General features: G+C 49.9%; 6 protein-coding genes across 6 annotated transcripts; 4 read left to right on the forward strand and 2 right to left on the reverse strand.

Annotated features, from left to right (window-relative positions):
* Positions 1-151: 151 nt before the first annotated feature.
* acs3 (expressed putative fatty acid biosynthesis enzyme) lies at positions 152-2722 on the forward strand (the record flags this gene model as incomplete). The annotated part of the gene is made up of 16 exons (XM_009545462.1): positions 152-185; positions 244-586; positions 636-926; positions 976-1171; positions 1229-1289; positions 1339-1345; positions 1400-1435; positions 1492-1626; positions 1683-1766; positions 1818-1901; positions 1950-1990; positions 2044-2139; positions 2188-2222; positions 2274-2446; positions 2512-2564; positions 2616-2722. The coding sequence occupies 16 exons, from the start codon at positions 152-154 to the stop codon at positions 2720-2722; spliced, it is 1776 nt and encodes a 591-aa protein (XP_009543757.1).
* A 1421-nt stretch (positions 2723-4143) lies between these two features.
* On the forward strand, positions 4144-9818 carry HETIRDRAFT_381374 (uncharacterized protein). The gene is made up of 17 exons (XM_009545463.1): positions 4144-4653; positions 4709-4786; positions 4839-4915; positions 4973-5175; positions 5232-6949; positions 7002-7193; positions 7255-7375; positions 7431-7546; positions 7604-7689; positions 7748-7938; positions 7994-8133; positions 8190-8328; positions 8384-8627; positions 8675-8956; positions 9008-9385; positions 9438-9669; positions 9731-9818. The coding sequence occupies exons 1-16, from the start codon at positions 4222-4224 to the stop codon at positions 9448-9450; spliced, it is 4410 nt and encodes a 1469-aa protein (XP_009543758.1). The 5' UTR covers positions 4144-4221; the 3' UTR covers positions 9451-9669; positions 9731-9818.
* Positions 9819-10010: 192 nt separating this feature from the next.
* Positions 10011-12444, reverse strand: HETIRDRAFT_123736 (major facilitator superfamily; the record flags this gene model as incomplete). The annotated part of the gene is made up of 14 exons (XM_009545464.1): positions 10011-10096; positions 10242-10357; positions 10415-10487; positions 10537-10614; positions 10663-10706; positions 10855-10936; positions 10991-11077; positions 11242-11418; positions 11558-11580; positions 11635-11681; positions 11734-11900; positions 12128-12189; positions 12239-12285; positions 12346-12444. The coding sequence occupies 14 exons, from the start codon at positions 12442-12444 to the stop codon at positions 10011-10013; spliced, it is 1188 nt and encodes a 395-aa protein (XP_009543759.1).
* A 1030-nt stretch (positions 12445-13474) lies between these two features.
* On the reverse strand, positions 13475-14529 carry cpx2 (Chloroperoxidase 2). The gene is made up of 2 exons (XM_009545465.1): positions 14374-14529; positions 13475-14322 (listed from the first exon to the last, which is right to left on the reverse strand). The coding sequence occupies exons 1-2, from the start codon at positions 14481-14483 to the stop codon at positions 13746-13748; spliced, it is 687 nt and encodes a 228-aa protein (XP_009543760.1). The 5' UTR covers positions 14484-14529; the 3' UTR covers positions 13475-13745.
* Positions 14530-14909: 380 nt separating this feature from the next.
* Positions 14910-17732, forward strand: HETIRDRAFT_381379 (uncharacterized protein; the record flags this gene model as incomplete). The annotated part of the gene is made up of 9 exons (XM_009545466.1): positions 14910-14976; positions 15039-15730; positions 15794-16148; positions 16201-16292; positions 16359-16669; positions 16746-16779; positions 16829-17332; positions 17384-17443; positions 17495-17732. The coding sequence occupies 9 exons, from the start codon at positions 14910-14912 to the stop codon at positions 17555-17557; spliced, it is 2178 nt and encodes a 725-aa protein (XP_009543761.1). The 3' UTR covers positions 17558-17732.
* Positions 17733-17972: 240 nt separating this feature from the next.
* On the forward strand, positions 17973-21561 carry HETIRDRAFT_381382 (uncharacterized protein). The gene is made up of 18 exons (XM_009545467.1): positions 17973-18118; positions 18181-18218; positions 18275-18289; positions 18340-18506; positions 18558-18601; positions 18673-18785; positions 18847-19068; positions 19128-19370; positions 19422-19571; positions 19636-19775; positions 19828-20090; positions 20147-20179; positions 20235-20380; positions 20439-20491; positions 20547-20651; positions 20707-20793; positions 20856-21093; positions 21160-21561. The coding sequence occupies exons 1-18, from the start codon at positions 18014-18016 to the stop codon at positions 21434-21436; spliced, it is 2439 nt and encodes an 812-aa protein (XP_009543762.1). The 5' UTR covers positions 17973-18013; the 3' UTR covers positions 21437-21561.
* The last annotated feature ends 25 nt before the right edge of the window (positions 21562-21586 follow it).

The following is a 21586-nucleotide window of genomic DNA, read 5'->3' on the forward strand; positions in this document are numbered from 1 at the left end:
GGAAAGAACCGATGTTAGCTACTTTGGCATTGCGATTGCCGTTCGAATGCCTCAAAAGGGGCTCGGTAGCACATCATGTGAAGCCTATCCGCCAGCCCTCTTCCTCCGGCAGTCTGCCACTACTCAAGTACTCGCAATCCGCCTTGAGCACATGTCCTGGATCCCAAAGCGCACTTTACACGAAGGTGATGGTCAGAGTGTTGCCAGACGAGTCTCCTATTGACTCCCTACACCGTCACACAGCGGAGGCCATTCTCTGTGGGCCGGGTCAGTTGCACGAGCTCGAGACACGCCTAGTCGATGGCCGGATACAGCGAGTATATAAAAACCTCTGGCCTTCTCTCCGTGACTTTTGGCTTTGGGTCGCCCAAGAATACAAGCACAAGACCTATGTTGTCTTCGAGAAGGACAGGATCAGTTACGGGGCGGCCTTCGAACGCTCAGTTAAAGCGGCATCTGTATTTCGTCATGTATATGGCGTAAAGAAGGGTGATCGAGTTGTTATATGTTCGCGCAACATACCAGACTATCTCGTCGCACTCTGGGCATGTCAGTTGATCGGTGCCGTCTCGGTCTTTGTGAACGCGTATGTTCGTGCATCTTTTATCTCCTATCCGTTCTGATAATCGTCGCAGTTGGCTTCCGGCAGAGCCAACGAAGCATTGTTTCGTTAGCACTCGCTGCAAGCTGGTCATCCTGGACTCACCGCGAGCTGACTTGGTCGAGAGCTTCGCGGGAGAGATTGCAAGAGAGGCAGGGACATCTGGATTCCTTGTCTGGCAGCATTGGGAAGGGAAGGGCAAATGGAATGGCATGCAGATATGGTCCAATGTCTTGGATTCCTATCAAGGAGAACTGAAAAGCGTGTTGGATGATCCCGGTCTTCTGCCAGAGGATCCCGCCACTATATCTTTCACTTCTGGGACGTGAGTGACCTTCATCAAGAATCTGACATGCAGTCTCAATATTTCATAGCACTGGGTTGCCCAAGGGGGTCTTGAGCACGCACCGAATGTTCCTGACAAATGTCTTGAACGTTCTTGCGGGTCCCTTTCGTGCAATCCTCCGTCGTGGAGGATCCCTTCCTCAATTTCCGTTGCCTGACGGACCACAGAAGGGAATACTAGTATCAGTACCCTTATTTCACGTTACAGGTCTCACAAGTTTAGCGGTATGCCCGTCTCATTCATTACTTTACGCTTTATGGCGATCTCAAAAATTCCTTTAGCTTTTAGGGACCATGACAGGCATGAAAGTCGTGTTCATGCGAAAATGGGATGCTGAAGAAGGTATGTAGTCTTGGAGCAACATCCCACATCCAATATTCATTTTCTGTAGGCGCCAGGTACATATATAGCACAATGCTTACAGACAGAAATTAAGCGTTCCCATCACCTAGGTTAATCCGCGACGAACATGTCACCATTGCGGGAGGGTAATTGTATCTTATTGCGCATCTTCTGACCTTTGCTTATTGCTTCCATGTCAAAGTGTCCCCTCCATGGTGGCCGATCTGAGTGAAACTTCTGCCGCTGGCCAACCTCTCGAGTCGCTGTTGTTCGGTGGAGCTTCTGCGCCTGATTGGCTTGCCAAGCAATCTCGCAAGGCCTTTCCTACTGCCACAATGTTGGTCCTTTTCTCACAATTCCACTTGATTCGGGTCTGAAAATCCATGTTAACAGGACTCAAGGGTACGGTCTCACGGAAACTAACAGTGTTGCCGTCGGTTTCGCTGCAGAAGATTATCACATGCGGCCCACGAGCGCGTATGCTGTTTCAACTACCTAAGAGTCGAGCTGAAACTCAACATGCGATAGGGGGCTTGCAATGCCTGTCAACGACGTTTTGATTGTAAAGGACGACAAAGTTCTTCCTCCTGGAGAGCTTGGGGAGGTCTGGTTGTAAGTGTTTGGCCTCCTGACTGGTATAGTTGCTCAGTCTTGCCTTAGACGTGGTCCAAATATCATGAAGGAATACTATGGCGATCCTCGTAAGGGAATCTTAACACTGAATGAGGGTATTAATGACGATCGCTGTTGATAGGGGCAACCTCTTTGGCCATCACCAAGGATGGTTGGCTGCGGTCTGGTGACATCGGCTTCCTCGATCACGAGGGATTTTTGTACATCAGAGATCGAAGTGAGTCTTCTGGAAATCTCCTGGACAATGCACTCATACATTTCACAGTCAAAGATCTTATCATTCGGGGAGGAGAGAATATTGTAAGACATCCTCTTAACCAGACTCTCACGCAGTCCTCTTACCTTTCTCAGGACTCTGTCTCCGTTGAGAATGCTGTATCTGCAGACGATCGGCTGTTGGAAGTGGCTGCAGTAGGTGTACCAGATCCGCGTTTGGGTGAACTAGTTTCCGTCATAGCTTCCGTCAAGCCAGCGTATCAGGGCAAAGTTCTGGAACAAGAGGTCATAGAAATCGCCAGTCAGAGGTGGGCTCTCCCTTTGTGCTTAATGTCGATCATGTGACGAGCTGATTGTGGCAATCACAAAACAGACTTCCTCATTTTGCTGTCCCCGTCATGATTTTCTTGCAAACTGAACGTCTCCGTGAGTCCTTTGATGTGTTCATCAGCATGTGTCGTCTCACGCACTACATAGCTCGCAACCCATCGGGTAAAATTCTCAAACGCGACCTGCGCGAACTTGCTAAGGAGGAGTGGTTGAAAAGAAATGGTAGGGCCCTAGACAGCAAGGCTAAATTATGATTTCATGGATTTTGACCTCCCTATGAGTCGTACCGTTGCTTGTATATTGTCTGTTACCTCTTGAATTGTAATTTTTGGAGTTGTCGGTACACACTGATTGAACGTACTGGTCGCAAGTGACTTCATACCGTTCAGAAGGGCGGCGGCGGCGGCGGGCCACTGGGCTGGAAGGCCCAAATTGGAAAGCAGTAGCGACGCGCTCCAGAGTCCGAGAGCTTTTGGATGTCATTTGCCAATTTGTGCTCTACATCCTGTCTTTGCAGGCCACAACTTCGTTTGTTCGCCAGTTCTTTTTCTGTTCTGCTGAGGCGTCCTCGCGACGCTCTAACTCTTCGAACTTACGACATTTCACGACTTGAAACGACATGGATCGGTCAAATCCCGTACCGTCGAGCTCTACTGGCGGTTCCAGTAAGCCCGGTTCTTCAGGACCCTTTGCTTACCAGACACGCCTCCTCGAAGGCATTTCCTCTCGCTCTAATTCGATCTCAAGATCTGGTTCAGCCTCCAAAATGAGTCCCCTTGCGACAGGCAGCGTTGCTCCATCCACACCCACTGTCACCCGACGATGGACTCCTACACATCGTGTTGGAAGCAGCTTGGATGCTGTGCGGGGGAAATTCGAGGAACGCATCCAAGCAGAAATTGGAACAGATGCTCCGGACGAGTCGATGGGTCGATCTGAGATGAGCCCAGGGAAGAGTACGACGCCTCAATCGTCTCTCTATAATCATACCATTAGGAACCAATCTACCCACCAGCTTCCTTCAGATCGTTCGCGGTCACAAGCTTCAGAGGTGAATAGGACGCCGACTTACCTCAAGCGTCGTACTCTGCCGGCTCCTATCATAGCCTCTCCGCTATCGCCCAATACCACTGGCGTTTCTGTCGAGAATCCTGATATCTCATCCTCTCCTTTCACGACCACAACGCTGAACCGTATCCGACTGCCCACTTCCACACCACTGGAATCATCATCTATACAAGCTGTTAAGCAGCTCAGCGCTTATGCTATTCCTTCCTCGACAGATATCGAACAACGGCTGTCCACTCGCACGCGTCGTGCTAATACATTGGATACCATTCTTCCAAATACCAGTGGATCATCCACATCCTCTGATTTATCATCTATATCGTCTCACAGTAGCCATACTTCAATAGGCACAGCCGCCACCTTCCAGCGTCGACCTACTTCTCTATATGGTCAGCCATCGACTCCTTCACTTAACAGGCTTCGTAGTAGCTCTGCTTACGGTGTTCGAGATGCCAGTCCATCACAAGTACGACCGCTGTCGCCAGACAAGCTTGCAGCATTCAATCCGCCTTCGCCTTCATCCGCCATGTCTCCCAAGCCTTACCGAAGTTCATATATGTCTAGTAAGAAGGCATCGACATATGGCGACAATCTCATTGTTGGTCGCAAATTGGGACGCCATCTACCTCGAATAGCCAGCGGGGACGCCGATGAAGATTGGGTAGAACCGGAAAGTTCGGACAAGATGGAAGAAGATAGGCGGGATCGACATTCAACGAGAGCACAGCGTATCTTGAAACGGGAAGGAGAACTATCGACACCTGAACGCCCGCAGGCTCAGGAGTTGATTATACCTGGAGTGACAAACGCCGACGAGGTTGCAGGCATACCTGGTAGATTGCGGCTATCACGAGATCGAGCGCCAAGCAATCCCGACTCCCCTCTTCCGTCTGCCCGACTTGGAAGAGGCTCGTGGGCGGATGTACAGAGGCATCTTTTGCAAGCTTATGAGTATCTTTGCCATGTTGGGGAGGCGCAGCAATGGATAGAAGGCTGTCTCGGCGAAGAACTCGGGTTCGGTGTCGTAGAGATGGAGGAAGGTCTGAGAAACGGCGTTGTGCTGGCGAAATTAGTGAGAGTATACCAGGGAGATGGGGTCGTGCGCAGGATCTACGAGGTAGGCGTGCCATAAGAAGGATGCCTGCATTGAAGAAGACTCATTCGCGACACAGGCCCCCAAGCTTGATTTTCGACATTCCGATAATATCAACTATTTCTCTGAATTCGTCAGGCAAGTCGGCCTTCCCGAGGTCAGTCGACTACTCGACTCTTCGGCACCTGAATCTGACGGATGTCTTACAGAGCTTCATTTTTGAACTAACTGATCTTTATGAGAAAAAGAACTTTCCCAAGGTCATATACTGCATTCATGCTCTAAGGTATCTCATCCATCTTGACATCAAAATCATGTTTATGATGTTCATCTTTACACACAGTCATCTACTTGCTCGTCGTGGTATGGCGGAAAGGATTGGCAACTTGCTCGGTCGATTACAATTCTCGGATGATCAACTTCGAAAGACGCAGAAAGGCCTCAAGGACGCCGGTGTCCCTATGCCAAATTTCGGTAACGTTGGCAAGGAGCTTGCCAAGGAGATCAATGAAGAGCCCGAAGTCGAAATCGAGACAGAAGACGAACGTAATTGATGCTCTGATCCTCCTTAGAATGATCCAAATTGATATTCATTCGTTCAGGTCGCGACCGTTTGTTGCTTGAGAACGAATCGTCAATTACCGCAACTCAGTCTCTGGCCCGCGCATTCCTGATTCGAAAAACGCATGCGACTCAACGTGCGCGCTTGCAATTAGCCGAGCGATATGTACCACAGCTCCAAGCTCAGTGTCGAGGCGTTCTTTCTCGTCGGATTGTTCAAGATCGTCGACAAGATCGAATGGATCTCGCACCTTGGACTGTCGCCTTACAAGCGACCGCTCGACGTGTTCTAGCCAGGCAGCATCTATTCGCTCGATTGCAACAAATCTTATCTCATTCCTACATCTTCGTTCAAGTTCAGGCTCAGACCCGAGGTTATTTAGTGCGCCATCGCATCGCAAAACTGAAATCTGCTGTCAGAACTAGCAGCATTTCAGTACTCAAGCTACAATCCTTAGCCCGTGCAAAGATCGTTCGGCAGCAGCAAAAGAAGCTGATGAGGGTCTTTGCATCTGATGATGTCACGACTGGGATTGTTGGATTTCAGGCAACTGCTCGAGGAGTTCTCTTGAGACGCTCCATCGCCAAACGGCTCAATGAGCTGGATCGGTTGGAGGTCGCCATCATCTCTTTGCAAGCTCACGTTCAAGGAGTCCTTGTGCGCCGACGAGTTCACGCGCAGCTGTCCAAATTGGAGGATGTTTCACAGACCGTCATTCGAATCCAAGCAGCTGTTCGGACATTTCTGGCCCGAAAGCGTCTTTTGACGCTCATACGAGGTCTTCGCAAAGCTACCCCGATTGTGGTACACCTGCAGGCTCGTGCTAGGGCTAATCTTGCTCGACAACAGCATATCTCGGTCAATAAGACGCTGTCGAAGATTGAGATCGTCTCTTCCGTCGGAGGGTTTCAGGCACTGGCTCGGGCGGCGCTGGCTCGTAATCGTCATCGTGAACAGAACAAACAGCTCGAGTTTGCTGCGCCAGACATCGTCGGGTTTCAGGCCGTTGCTCGGGGAGCCTTGGTTCGGTTGGAATATCGTGCCTGGCGTAATCATCTATGGAACAATCAAGGCGTGGCAATATTTCTCCAAGCGTTGTTGCGCGGTAATTTGTGTCGCCGGAAATTCCGTGCAAAAATGCAATACTATCGATCCCACCTCGACAAGGTTGTCAAGATCCAGTCGCTCTTCCGAGCCAAGGAGACGCGCGAGCAGTACCGCCAACTCACTCTGGGCACAAATGTGACCGTTGGCACGATCAAGAACTTTGTACATCTACTCGACGATTCCGAGACTGATTTCCAGGAAGAGGTTGACCTTGAGCGAATGCGGAAACTGGTAGTCGAGAGAATTCGGGAAAATCAGGCCCTCGAGAGCGACGTGAACGACTTGGACATGAAGATTGCCCTTGTTGTTCAAAATGTCAAGAGTTTTGAGGAGCTCATAAAAGCTCGAAGACGGTATGGTGCTGATAGCGCTGCAGCACATGCAGCAAGGGCATCTGTTCTCGCCGCGCATGGTGATCCTTTCGCTGGCCCGAATACGCTCGATCATGCTGCAAAACGGAAACTTGAGTTGTATCAGCAGCTGTTCTACCTTCTGCAGAGCAAAGGTGAATATCTTGGCAAGCTATTCGTGAAGGTGTCTTTGGACGGGGTGCCAGAGAAGAGTCGTCGAATGCTGGAAAGAGTCGTGTTAACGCTCTTCGGCTACGGACAAGATCGTCGAGAGGACTATCTTTTGCTCAAACTCTTCCAGGTACGTCTCACTATCTGGCTTATTCAGCGTCAAACTCACAAACGCTGTGCAGTTCGCAATCAACGAGGAGATTGCTAACGCAAAATCCATCGAGGACATTGTTCACAATCACCCCATGTACATCAACATAGCCGTGCATTATATACGTCCTAAACAGACAACACATGTCCGAGAATCTCTGCAGAATATCATTCGTGAGCTCATTGATGCCGAGGAGCTGGACTTGGAAGTTGACCCTACTCGGGTAAGCAATATGTTTTCTTTCTTTGAGTCGTGGATTGATATCTGACGAATACTCCTTCCAGATCTACAAGTCAAAGATAGATCTTGAGGAAATGCGGTCTGGCATTGCTTCCACCAAGATCAAGGATGTCACGTTCAGAGAGGCATTGGACGACCCAATCATAAGGCCGGAATATATCCGGCGTAAGTTATGGCGAAGTCTACCGTCTCTTACTTCACTCACTCCATCCTTTTCTAGATCTGCAAGTCCTCCAGTGGTGGACAGAAGCTTTCCTTGTCGCTGTAACCCAGTCAATTAAGAAGATGCCCTACGGTATACGTTTCCTGGCTCGCGAAATGCTGCATGCTCTCCAAGTACGTGTATTCTTATGCTGTAACAGCACTCGGTCAACTAAGTCATATTGTGTTCAGAGTAAATTTCCTAAAGCTACCGAGGACACTTGTGCAACATGTATTGGCCGGCTCGTATATTATCGATACATCAACCCGGCGATCATGTGAGAAACTTAGTTGCGTATATATGCAAAACCTCATCATATCGCCTCTGTTCTGCAGTGCGCCAGAAACTTTTGGTATTGTGACAAGTACTGTCGACATTAGCTCTCGCAAGAATCTGGACCAGATCTCGAAAGTTCTCACCCAGGTCACCACAGGGGTGGAGTTCGGTGATGACAATCCGAGCTATATCCCCATCAATGATTTTGTGCAGAAAGCCATCAAGCAGGTTACTCAATGGCTTTTGGAAGGTACGCCTGATGCCCCATCTTCTTTTGGAAGAGCTCGCTGTAATGTGCAAAACAGTGGCCGATGTTCCGGATGCGGAAACACAATATCATGCACACGAATTTCTTGATGTCACGGTTCAGCCGAAGCCCATTTACATATCTCCGAATGAGGTTTACGCTATGCATACACTGCTCGCACAGCATATCGACTTCTTGGTATATGTTTTACAATGATCGATGTATACAAGCTATTCACCAGAGCTCTCATATAGGCTCCAGGTCGGGATGACACTCTCAGAGTGATTATCCATGAGCTCGATGGAGTGCCACACATTGGTGATGATGAGCTGAAGGACGCAAGAGATCAGGCTATCACGCTTGACCTCACTAATCGCTTTGCTCATGTCAATGGTAAGTGTTGTTTTCATACAGATCCGTATGCTCAACAATAACATATGCATCTCAGATCCTCGAGCTGAAGAGAAAACACTTTGGATCCAGGCGAAGCGTGCTGTGCTTGCCATTCTTCGTGTACAGCCTGGCAAAGATCTGGTCGAGTCCTTGATGCAGCCTGTCACGGACGAACACGAGTTGATATGGGAGGAAGTGTTAGAGACTGAAATGGCAGCCGATCACCAGCTCAAGCATCCGAGGCGTATGCCTTCAACTGTGGCTCAAGAATCTGGTTATCGCTTGGAAGATATTCGATCGTACGATGTCTTTCCGTTCAACTCTACACATGCTGACTGTGTCACAGTCTATCTTTTCGTGAAGTCAAGGCACACGCCATATTCTTCCTTCTCGAATTAGAGAAACAAGGGAAGATCACAAGAGAGGATGGGTATCAGGGCATCCTCAATGCCATCGCAAACGATGTCCGTAGCAAGCATCGCATGCGGTTACAACGCCAGAAAGAGATCGATAGCATGAAAGAAGCCCTACTCAATTTAAGCCAGCGGAAGAAAGAGTTCGAGGAGCAGATCAACAGTTACAATAACTACGTTGAGACTGCTATGGCCACAATGCAACGCGGGAAAGGGTACGGCTTTATTGTTCTATACCTACTTGTTTCTAATTGTGTGTGTTGCAGGAAGAAACGTTTCGTCATGCCCTTCACAAAACAGTACTTTCATTTACGAGACCTACAAAGATCTGGGAAGTCTCCTCAATTCGGGTCTTTCAAGTATAGTGCTCAAGTCCTATACGACAAAGGCGTATTGCTGTCCATTGACCAATTCTCTCCTCGCCAATTCGATAAGATTGACCTTGTGCTATCTTCGAATCAAGTGGGGATTTTCACAATCGAAGTGTTCAACCACACGCTCGGCATCACTAACCGTGTCGCATCGGCCGACATTCGCATGGAGGATCTTTTACAAGCTCAGTTCCAGGACAGAGCATCTCTTTCCCTATTTAATGGCCTCGCAAAGTTCAACCTCAATCTATTGCTGTATCAGATCAATAAGAAGTATGTGCTTTGAATTTGATCTGAATCCAGTGCTGACCTGTTTCATTCATAGGTTCTATGTATGATTACTTTTTGCAAGTTATTAATTTTGTCTTCGTTCTGTGCTCGTCGTACGACATGTCATGTTCGTCTTCTCTGTCGTCATCCTCTAGTCACACAATTCTCTGGCTGTGCTGTGCTGTGCTCTAAACTATGTGCTTTTAACTGCTCAGCGGATCAACTTTTCTTTTCCGCGTTCTATATATCTGCATCATTCCGCTCGCTGCTGTATCCTTTCTTTGTTGGTGAGCCTTGAAACATCTAATAAAGCTATCTTTGTTGAAGCTATTCTCATCTTTATATCAGAATTTTAACCATCATTGCTCAGGGATTCTGGGTGCGTTAAGATAGAATTGCAATGAATGTTTGAGCATTGCTCAGCATTAGCAAGTTCATAAAGTGAAGCGAAAGTTAGGGTGACGGTCGCCGATAGGTGCACGGGTCTTGCCTAGGTCCCACAGTTCTTGATACTGTGTGATGTTGTTTTGACGCCGTCCATCGGCACGCGCTTTATTTTCGTACATGCAGTAGGTGCTGAGAGGCACAGGTTGAGAACAAATTTCGGAGGTCTCATCAATCAAAATGCTCACACGTTGATTGCGACCAATACCCACGCCATGGAGACGAAAGCTAGTGTAATTGAATGCCCTCGTATGTATTTTGGGGCTTGATCTGTTGAGAACAGGTGAGAAACCGAAGTTTCATTGGATGATGAAACTGGAGATGTATATTTACCCTGAGTGTAGACGAACGTGGAAACAAACCCTCTTGAATTTTCAACCCATCAGCGCACAGCTCAATATTCACCAGAATTGACCCACGACATACCCAGCGTTCGCCACCCCGAGTTGAAGAGCCACTGCAGTCGCCTTCTTATAATGGCCGCTGGTATTGTTCGGAATGATGGATAAAATGCAAGGCGCGCAAGGGTAGCTAGAGAATGATGATCTTTATGGAATGCAGTACTGAGCTTATGAATGAATTACGCACAGTCCAGTCGCGATGAGAAAGACGGCAGCATATCGAACCTCGTTGGACTTCGCAGTAATGATGATAATGTATCCTGTCTGATGTCGGTAATGATGATTGACAACAAATGAATCGTGAATTACCAATGATACTGAGGGGAAGGCATATGAGAATCATCGGTCCTCGCATCTTGAACCTGTCCGCTGCGAAAGCGACAACAACTGGGAGGGTTATGAGCGTCTGCGATGTTTCGTCACCCGTGGACATACTTGTGAGAACCGTCGCAGGCACATATGGAGGGACTGTAAAAACACTACAGTTCAGCACATCGCGCGCCTTGGTCCTCACCCCAAACTACCTGTGTGGAGTTGGGCTTGTCCCCCTTCAAATCCAAGTTCGGCGACAATAGTGGGCCTTGAATCATGTCAAAAACGTGGCAAAAAAAAAGATGATTTACTCACAAAAATAAAGAATAAGAGTACAGGCTCACGATCAGGCCCATATACCCTATTCCGGTTAACCATGCCTGGATATCTGTCAAACCTGGAGCGTACACTCAACATATAATGCTCTCGCCCTCAAAATAAAGGCGCTCGCCTCGGAAAACCTCTCTCCATTCGAACTGTTCTTCTTCCTGGTGTACGATAGCTGTCTCGTTGTCAGGGTTTGTCGCGTCATGAGTCTCTACCATCAGGTCCGCGGCATCCTTTTCAGAGCCAATAATCCTTGTCGAGGGCTCTGACAGGGGCGTGCTGTTTGCCGTACGATCCGCGGTCCAGAAACGCTGCACTGTAAATGAAGACCTTGAGCTTCCTGATACTAGCACAGCAGAAAGAAACAGCACGCACGAGCGAACTGTTTCTCCTCTTTGGTCAAGAACTTCGCACTCGATATACTTGCCGGGAGTATCATAGCCGCAAGAACACCCAATAGGCAGGTTGCTATACCTTCAAGGATAAAGATCCATCGCCAGCCGGCCAAATTTCCAACGCCATCCATTTTAATGATAGCTGTGGCCAGAAGACCTGTTTATACTGCGTCAAGCTCAACAGCTTTTGCGGTGCCATTTAAGTCCGTACCTCCGAAAGCACCAGATAAAGACGCTAGGCAATAGCAGTTTTCGGTAAGTATGCTTTTGGCTTACGATCCCTTTCAAAGGTTTACCGGATGCATAGAACACGCCAACCCTGTCAAAACAGACTTGAATTCCCTGATACAAATCAATTACTCATAGAACATACCGCAACTGAAGTTCATGACGCTTGTATATTGTGCTGAGATATAATATCTAAACCAGCTGTAAGAGGTCAATCCGAGAGAAAAAAAAATGAGACGCTCACAATCCCAGGAAGAATACCGCCTTCACATGCGCCGAGGACAAAGCGTACGGCAACTAGCCCAGCAAAATTTTCCACCAGTCCCGACAGCGTCGTCACGACCCCCCATAGAAAGACCAGAAACGGAAGCCAGCGGTTTGCCTTGATCTTTTTGAGAACCCAATTCGAAGCTTGGTAGTCAAGTTTAATGGGGCTGGTCCTCGAGAATAGAAACAACAGGTGATTGTATGCAGGCTACAGACTTACGAAGCTCGATGAGAATATAGCTATCCTGTGCGTCAGTGGATTTATCTCGCGACTTATGGTTCAAGTGAGTACGTACGGGATATAAAACACTAGGTAGAGGCGAGCACGGTCACAAAGAAAAGTTCACTGATATCAGAAAGGTGTGTCTCACCGGCGAGCGCAGTGTTGAACTGATTGCCGTGAAGGCGAGTGTCCTTCTCCAGCCCAGCAATTCTGGTGGAAAAAATCAGGCAACCGTTGCGAGCTTGAACGAGTCAACTACCTAGCATTGCCAACGTTGGTCCGATCAATAAAGTTAGCTAGCCACAACTACACGGCGATGATTAAGCGTTGAATGTTGTTGTTATTTATTTTTCAGGAGCAGCTTACCAGTGCGAGGGGCGGAAGGATATATAGATCCAATTTCTTCAGGATGCTCTTGGTCAAGGCGCGCGTTTCAACAGACGAAAGCTCTGACGACATCGGCATGGATCAAAAATGGATGTGGGCGTGCGGAGACGCGCGCGGACATATCATGATCTCATAATTTATATGCGGGGTAAACAGGAGCTGAGACTCTCCATTTGTCCCTCTGGATCGTTTTCTGATCCAGATTGCGCCGTGAGCGAATGCGGAGATCGTGCCGTGTGATCGAGAGTGTGGGCATGCATCCAGAAGGTGGCCATGGACGGGGGTCACACCCCATTGGTGGCGTTTCTGGCGAGGCGTATTTTGTCAGCTGGCACTGAAGCAGTGTCTGGTGATGCCCTCGGCAAAGGGGACACACAACATGAGCGTTTAGACCTGGCTTTGCCCCAATTCTGCAACTCCCTTACGCCGTCATGCACAGCTCAGGGTCACTTCGGGTGTCTCTGCAGGCTCTGAATCAGCTCGAGCTAATAACATGGGTAAGAATGGACCTGCTATTTCCTGTGTAGCGCACAGGTCTACACAGGTGCAAGTTTAGAGCAGAGGCGCGCAAAATCAGGGCAGCCTGAATCGCATCCGAACGCCCATTCTGTTGGGACGCCTGATAAGGTGAGGATATGGGAAAACAAGTCTCTGCCGGCTGAGGTTGGGTCAAGATCCACATGAAACGGGAGTCGCGACTCATAAGAATAGGCAAGACCGTGGCTGATTGTTGTATTTCATCGGCGGCGGCGTCGAGACTTGCCATAGGCACCATCGCGGTGTTAGATAACGGGCAAGGTAGTACTCATGAGTGCTGCCGGTCACGGTCCACAAATAGGCCATGAGGCCTGGTTTGGGAGGAGCGGAGGTATGTGCGAGAATAAGCCATCCTAATATGTCACCGGGCGTCTTTGTTGCTATAGATAGGCCCGGATGTCGCTTCCGTCTGCGTGCATACACTCATCTCTATTTTGAGCCTGCCAGTACATACCGCCGTGGCAGAAGAAAATAATTCACATCCAAGGAGTGTGTGGGAGCTGCTGGGAATGGGTGAGAACAACACGCCACATCGGATGACAGACAAGTAGCGCGTCGGCTGCGCCCAGGGTTTTTCTGTAAAGGTCCTTCTCTATTAGGCCATTCCACAAGATTTTACAGAAAACTCTAGGCCCTGCTAGTAACACAATAAAGTACAGATTCAGGAGACTATGCAACCGACAGAAAGATAAGCTACAGACCGAGTAGAAATTATAGAGTGAAAGAAAAATATCCTGACTACGAGTCCCACAATCAAAGTAAAGTAGCAACGAGGAATACAAGCCAATCAAGAGAAATCAAGCCACAGGGGAGTGGGGCTACTCTTGGCCTCTTAGCTCTAATCAAAGATTCCTCTTTGACTCGAATTGGGCGGACAAGGTAGCGACCTGCTGATTCAACTTTGTGGTCGATATCACTCCGACAGGCCGCGCCGGCTTCACCCAGCCGTCGGGTAGTTTCTCCTGTCCATACCATTCACTGACATACTCCGTCGGGACTCGACCCTCCTCATCGCCGAGGACCTGACATGTCAGCGCAATCTCGCCCCGGGCAATGACATTGTGGACATTGCTGAGGGGCTGGGAAAGGGCAGCGTCGCGGGCGGCTCGTTCACGGACAAATTCCTCGAACGTGACATGACGGCCGTCGGTCGAGAGACCGAGGAGGTGATCGAGGAGCTGCTTGTCGGGGGTGGAGGGTGCGTAGAGATAGCCCGGAGCGGCGTCGGCATGCGCGAGGGAACCGTTGTGCTCGATTTTGTTGTGCTTTGCAAGGTCCTCGAGATCGAGCTTCCAGCCGTCGCCGCACACGACCACGCCTACAAGGCTGAGGATAGACGCGAGGGGTAGCGATATGTTGTACACCTCGCGCAGGGCGCTAACGAGCTCGACGACCGAGAGCTTGCGGCCATCGTGGGAGCTAGAAACGCTCAATGAGCAGATGACGGTAAGGTGTGATGGGTGGACATACAGGTACGAATGATTCGCGAGGGCATTCAGCGCGGGGCAAGGGGAGCGGCTATCGCTTTCCTCGGCTGGGACAAACGCATGAGAAACGTCGGAAGGGATGGACGGAGGCATTATGTAGGAAGGTGGGGGCCGTGAGGATGGGGTGGGCTGGTGTGTGGGGCAATTGGTGACCGGCAAGCAGTCGTTGGAGGATATATATACACGGGCTGCGCGGGCACTCTGACCGAGGCGGGGGTGCAATGAGGCTGGGTGCGTGCAACGGTGCAAAAGATCACCCAACTCGGCATGGTAGATGCCTGTATATTATATTAGAGGAGGGCAGGGTCTGATCGAACCTAGCTTTGGAATGATTGGACCGGGGCGGGATTTTCATGCACCGGAATGCTTGCTCGTGGCTGCTGCTCGAGTCGTCCATGTCATGTCCGAATCGACGCTTGATCACTTCGCCTCCGAATATCGTTACGTAATTGATCTCCCATAACGAGTGCACGGAATCGGCGACCAAGCATTCGCAGCCTCTCGTTCCATCCCATCCCAATGTCTGCCCCACCTTTCGTTCCATCAATTCCCCCACCCCTTCCTCCAGTATGGACCGAACACGTCGGTAAGTCTGACTCGTCTAGCGGGGCGCACCGGCGTGCCACGGTGTTCACAGCCTCAATTCAGGTCCGAACGGCACCGTGTACTATCACAATGCCCAGACAAAAGAGTCAACATACATCAGACCGTTACCAACTTTTCCTATCGCTCAGCAAGCACCGCCCCTCCCTCCGAAAAAGAAAGAAAAGCCTGCGGTCAAGACGCCCGTACCCGGCACTGATTGGCTCCGGGTCACGACAAATCAGGGCAATATCTTCTACACTCATAAGATCAAAAAGGAGAGTCTTTGGACCGTCCCTGAAGAAATTCAGGACGCTGTCAAGGCGCTTGAGGCAAAGGAGCAGGAAGACAAGCTTCAACAGGAAAGGGGGAAGCTCGAGGAAAGTGCGAGGAGGGTGCAGCTGGAGAGGGAGCAAGAGATCGCCAGGGTCAAGGCGGAAGTCGAGGGCGCAGTCAAGCGAAAAGCTGAACTTGATGTTCCCGTTGACGAGGTCGTCGTCTCGAAGAAAGCTAGGGTGGACGACGACGACGACGAAGCTGACGACGATGATGATGACGACAGCGAGGAAGAGGAGTGGCAAAAGGAGGCTGCTGCACAGTTGGCTGCAGAAGCGGAGGAGGAAAAGAAGCTACGAGAAGAAGAGGAGAAACGAGCCAGAGAAGAGGAGGAAGAGGCAAAGAGTAGGGAGAGTAAGCTCCAGCTCAATATGCCAGAGCGAGTTGATCTGTCCGTCGAAGAGGGCAAAGCACTATTCAAGGTCTATTTTATCATTCATTCAATGGCTACACGGGTATTTGATCCGACGTTTTTGTTCTTTCAGACGTTGCTTCGAGAGAAGGATGTCAATCCTCTTCACCCGTGGGACACTTCTCTACCTCTCTTCATCTCGGATCCTCGTTATGTTCTCCTCCCATCCGTTGCCGCACGTCGCGAAGCATTTGATGAATATTGTCGTGACCGCGCGCGCGAATTGCGGCGATCCCAGGTCAAGAGGGAGAAGGAAGATCCTAAGCAAGAGTTCGAGCGTCTCTTGAACGAGGAAGTAACAAGTACACGGACGAGCTGGACCGACTTCCGCAGGAAATGGAAGAAAGATAGGCGCTTTTATGGGTGGGGGAGGGATGATAGAGAAAGGGAGAAACGTTTTAGGGAGTTCCTCAAGACCCTTGGTGAAAGTACGTGCCGGCTGCTTCTGTCTTTCCGGTCAGCGCTGAACTTTCTCTTCAGAGAAGAGGGCTGCCGCTCAGAAGGCCGAAGCTGACTTCTTTACTTTGCTCAGAGAGAGTGGCGCCGTGAAAGAGGGCACAGTATGGAAAGATGTCGGTAGACCATACCGTCAGCTCGATTCTTCTCCTGCATAGCTCTGATTTCCTGTCTCAATCCAGGTGAAACGACATATTACAAGCGACCCTCGGTACGATGCCGTAGGCTCATCTTCGTTACGTGAAGAGCTCTTCAATACTTTCCTCAAAGCTCATTCGCTCGGCGCAACGCCGCCAGACGCCACACAACAAGATTCTGATGGAGGTGCCCTCGACGGCAATGTTCCTGACAAAGGACGACAGCGCCAAGAACGCATGGAACGCGCTGTCAAAGAACGCGAAGAAAAGATCAAGGCGGAGAGAGGTCGTGTTGAAGCAAGCATCCACCAGTCGCGCATGGGTCTCACTAAAGAGGAGGGCGAACTGGAGTTCAGGTGCGCCGAAATTCTGGCTTGGCTGTTATTCAGGTACTTCGCAGCGCTCATTCGATGACGGCTTGGATATTTGCAGGACACTTTTGACAGACGCGATCCGTGATCCACAGGTACGGCTCTTCTTGATCTGCGAGCTGTTCTGACACCAACTTTTTACAGGCAACGTGGGACGCGGCCCTCCCTCAGTTGAGAACAGATCCACGATTCAATTATTCGCCACTCCCCGTCAATCACCAACTACACCTCTTTCATACACACGTCGGCCAACTCCGTGCAAAGCACCTCAGTAATTTACACGCGCTATTCGAATCGCATGCGCCGTTGCTCTCGATGAGCTTCTCTGCTCTTCCGCTGCCACAATTACTTTCTTCAATGCCTGTCACGAAGCTTGGCTTTGACATCAGTGGGCTGGAGGAAGAGTTCGATAAGTGGCAGAGACAGCGGACACATGACGCTCGGATGGCATTCGACGAGATGTTGCATGAGAATTCGTTCGTGGAATTTTGGGGCAGGTTGGGTAAAATTGGCGGAGAAGGTGTTGAAGGAGGAGTCAAAAGAGACGATATGGGCCTCGAAGACGAAGGGGAGGCTGGAGGCGGCAACGTTGATATGAAGACATTGGCGAAGAACGTGGACATTGGCGATGTCGAGAAGGTCTTGAAGGCAAGGGACAATCGGCTTCACTTACTAGCGCTGGCTGATGGTCTTGTATAGAACGACAAGCGCTACATCAATTTCGAACATGTTCCAGAGCAAAGAGAGCGCTGGCTTCGGGTACGTCCCATTCTCCCAGGCAGATGCAATGTTGATTGTCCTTGGTGGTAGGAATATCTCTCTCAACTCTCCGCTCCAAAACTGTCAGTTCATCTGGCGGACTCGAGCGTATGATGAGCCCCTGTTGTTTTTGCACTATCCGTCATTGGTTGTAGGTTTCGTGGTGAAACGTTCTCTTGCTGCGACCCATCTTTTCGTGAGCTTGCTGCATCGAGTAACACTTAACTAAGTTTTGTCAAATCTATTGGCTATTTCAATATCTGCTATCTCGATGTTTGTTTTATTTCGTTTTACGCTCCTCAGATTCACCTTGAATTGTTTCCTGGATCTAAGAATTGTCGACTGATCACTCTGGCCCAATGCATGTTGTCTGGGTTTGGGGCACTTGACCGTCATATGACTTTGACGATCACGGGGCTCGTACGCGTGAGAACCGTCGCGGTAATGACACGTCAGCGCGCCTTCGGTGCCTTCTGCGCAGACGTGTATAAAGTCCTCTACGTTTCCCTCCGTTCCTCACATTGCCTCTTGCTTGTATCCGATTGACCGAAGTGTCTTGCTGCTGCAAGGATGCGGTTCCTGCGCCCGTTCTTGTTAGGCCTTACTGTATTGTCCTCGCACGCGTTTGCGCAGGAGTTACCTGCAGATGTGCCTCAGGAAAAGCACCTCTATGAGGTAAGCTGTGTTAGCACTGAAGCGTACAAGGTCCCAGGACTGAGGGTGTGTGGATCATGTAGAGCGATGTCGCTCGCCTGCGCAAGATCGTCATCAACAGGTACGTCGCTGTCGAGGCTATAGTCAGCTTTTATTGACACAAGTCACTCGCAACAGTCTTTACTCCCATCGGTTCGTTAGAATCTTTTTAGCTCCCGGAGCCATTCTCAAAGTCCCTGCAGAGATGTGTTCCTCCGTGAACTAATCTCCAACGCCAACGATGCTCTGGAGAAGCTTCGTCTGACGTCGTTAACCAACAAGGAGGTTTGGGATGGCACCAGTCCTCTCAACATCACCATCAAAGTGGTGAAAGATGAAGAAGGCTCTGGTGGAAGGCTAATTATCTCTGGTCAGTATACACATTCTCTCCGTTGGATACATCTCATCTCTCTTTCCCCAGACACCGGCATTGGAATGACTCCCGAGGAGCTGACGAAGAACCTCGTATGTCAGGCTCATGTCACACGCGTTTCCGGAATCTGACATAGGATATGCGCGACTCTTCTTGTGATCAGGGAACCTTGGCAAAGTCAGGTACATCTGAGTTTTTGGCAAGGGCAGAGGATGGCCAGGACACTACAGGCGGCGGCAACCTCATCGGAGCTTTCGGTGTCGGCTTCTACAGCAGGTCTGTCTGATATTTGGCTTCAGCCTCAGTCTCGGTATGTGCAAAGATCTCATTCGAACAGTTTCTTGGTAGCGGACAAGGTCTATGTCGCGTCCGTCGCGCCAAAGTCAGAGAACAACCCAGAGCCGGCTCAATACGTCTTCGCATCGTCATCCGATGACAGCGACTTCACAGTATATCCTGATCCCCGTGGGAAGACGATGGATCGCGGAACGGAGATCACGCTTGTCTTGAAACCGGATGCGCTCGAATATCTTGAGAACAGGAATATCATCACCCTAGTGTGCGTAACAATTTTGCTAACCTCTACATGTACGCGCTCAATAGTATTTTTTTTTGTAGGCACAAGCACTCGTCTTTTTCCACGACGTTCCCGATCTACATCTACAGCCAGGAAGAGAAGCAGGTCCCAGTTGAAGAGACAGAGCCAGAGGCTCCTACGCCCTCGCCTGAGACTGATAGCGACGATGAGGATGAGGCGGTGATTGAAGAAGTCGTTGAGGAGAAAGAAAAGGAGCCTAAAACGAAGACGGTACTGGTGGACGAATGGACCCATTTGAATGCGCAACCCCCTCTTTGGGTTAGGTAAGAATGGTCTCTCTATCTACATTCAATTTGTTTGACCGTTCGGGCTAGGGATCCCAAAGAGATTGAGGATATCGAGTATGAGCTCTTCTATCAAGCGACTTTCAAAGACTTCAATAAGCCTCTTGCCTGGCATCACTTCTCGGGCGACTCAGGATCGGGTGTCTCATTCCGCGCTATCGTCTACCTTCCTAGCAAGCTGTGCGTATTCAATCAGCATCTCAAGCAGACTTTGATTCGATTCTAAATGATCGCCTTTTTACAGGGACGACTCATACTGGCAACAGCCTCTCTTGAGCTCTAGCAAGGATATCCGCTTGATGGTCAAGCGCGTATTCATTACATCTGATCTCGGAGAGGATGGACTGCCTAAATGGGCTAGCTGGGTGAAGGTGGTAGTTGATGGTGCGGTCTCCCATCTTCTATGAAGGGTGCAGCGGCTGATCCTCTCTCTTAGCCGAGGACCTCCCTTTGAACGTATCCCGGGAAACTCTTCAAAACACTGCTTTCCTGAGGCAGATCAAGCAAATCATTGTTAGACGCCTGCTGCAAATCTTCACGCGCATCGCCGACGAGGATCCTGAGAAGTTCGCAGAGGTTCAAAAGGTCTACGGCAACGTCCTTAAGCTGGGCTCCGTTGAGGATCTCAAGAATCGCGACAAGTTGATTCCTTTGACTCGGTTCGCGACCAACCAGCGTAACAGCACGTCTTTAGACGAAGTATGTGCCCCTCTTCGCCTCAATGGCAACACTTGTTCACCATTGACTCCTCACAGTATCTGGAGAACAAGAAGGAAGGACAGAAACAGGTTTGCCAACAACTTGTTTGTGATGATGATAGTCAACTGAAAGTCTCCTGCGTAGATTTTCTATGTCTCTGACATGGGCAAGTCTGTCTCGTCCCTTATGAAGAGCGTGTTTGTCGAGAAACTGCACGCTCGTGGGTACGAGGTCTTATTGTTGACGGACCCCCTTGATGAGGTCCTCTTCCAAAATGTCCGGAAGTGGAAGTAAGTCATGTATGGCACTATCACCGGTCCTAGAGTAACTCATTGTATCGCGATCTAGGGGAGTTCCGTTCCAAGACGTCGCAAAGTCGGGGTTGAAATTCGGCGATGAAGGTAAGCAATATTCGTTGTGAGTGCCAGTATGACGCTCTTCAACTTTGATACGTAGACCTTGACCCTGAAGAAGAAAAGGCCAACCAATTGGCATTGAAGGAAAAATTCAAGCCTTTGTTGAAGTGGTTGAAGGACCAAGCAGGAGACATTGTCCGTGACGGTAGGTTGATAAGAGATTTCCTTGAAGCACTAGGGCTTACGCGTGCTTGGGGAAGTCGTTGTTTCCAACAGACTGGTCTCGAGTCCCTGTGCCATCGTTGCGGACGTTGGCGGTTATACCGCTAACGTTCAGAGGATGATGAGTGGGTGACTTGTTCTGATTGTAGAGTTATTTCTAAGAGTCTTTCCCCCCCCTTTGTTGCAGGTGCATCTAACAACCGGCAGAGCCAGTCCCCTTTGCATGACTTTGCAAAGCGTCAAAAGGTCCTTGAGATCAACCCACGCTCTCCCCTGATCGAGGGTCTCCTGCGCCGTGTGGAGCGACTTCCTTCCGATGAGGAAGAACGAGATATTGAATCAGAGGACGAGCTGAGGGAGGTGTCCGCCATTCTTATTGATGGCGCCCTTGTCCGATCCGGGTTTGAGGTCGCGGATTCTGATGAGTGCGTTACCATCTTCTTCCTTTGTGGTGAAAACGTCTGACCACAAGCAATCCGTGCTTGAAACAGCTTCCTTGTGCGCGTCGATCGCGTTTTACGTCGCTCCTTGGGTGTTTCTGAGACTGCACCTACGGACACGAACGTCAAGCCCGCACCACCCGTCGACCCGGTATTGCTGGATGAGAGCGAGTACGAGCCGAAGCCAGAGATCCCAGAGATGCCCGATCTGCCGGAGGACGACGGCCCGGCGCGCGTGATCGTTCCAGACCGCCTGAAGGACCAGATTCAGATCGAGATGGAGGAGATCGACGAGTTAGGAAATGTCGTGGTGCATGACGAGTTGTAGCGGGGAGCAGTAGTGGAGCAGTGATGAGTGCTTGCGTGTAGAGTGGACGCGAGGGGGGGCGGATGTAAGGTATAATTATTTCATGGGTATTTCAACGCAATGGATCGGATCTTCTTGGACAACAGAATGGACTGCTTTAACTTCCGTTGC

This window comes from Heterobasidion irregulare, assembly GCF_000320585.1.
Source record: "Heterobasidion irregulare TC 32-1 unplaced genomic scaffold scaffold_03, whole genome shotgun sequence".
NCBI classification, from domain to species: Eukaryota; Fungi; Basidiomycota; class Agaricomycetes; order Russulales; family Bondarzewiaceae; genus Heterobasidion; species Heterobasidion irregulare.

Coding starts and splice junctions, on each gene's coding strand:
- HETIRDRAFT_381374 (XM_009545463.1), top strand. CDS start 4,222: ATGGAAGAAGATAGGCGGGATCGACATTCAACGAGAGCACAGCGTATC. Junction 7,376..7,430: donor AAGGCCGGAATATATCCGGC/GTAAGTTATGGC, acceptor ATCCTTTTCTAG/ATCTGCAAGTCCTCCAGTGG. Junction 8,628..8,674: donor CGCTTGGAAGATATTCGATC/GTACGATGTCTT, acceptor ACTGTGTCACAG/TCTATCTTTTCGTGAAGTCA.
- cpx2 (XM_009545465.1), bottom strand. CDS start 14,483: ATGCCTCCGTCCATCCCTTCCGACGTTTCTCATGCGTTTGTCCCAGCC. Junction 14,323..14,373: donor CTCGCGAATCATTCGTACCT/GTATGTCCACCC, acceptor GAGCGTTTCTAG/CTCCCACGATGGCCGCAAGC.
- HETIRDRAFT_381382 (XM_009545467.1), top strand. CDS start 18,014: ATGCGGTTCCTGCGCCCGTTCTTGTTAGGCCTTACTGTATTGTCCTCG. Junction 18,602..18,672: donor AGGAGCTGACGAAGAACCTC/GTATGTCAGGCT, acceptor TCTTGTGATCAG/GGAACCTTGGCAAAGTCAGG. Junction 20,381..20,438: donor CAAAATGTCCGGAAGTGGAA/GTAAGTCATGTA, acceptor ATCGCGATCTAG/GGGAGTTCCGTTCCAAGACG.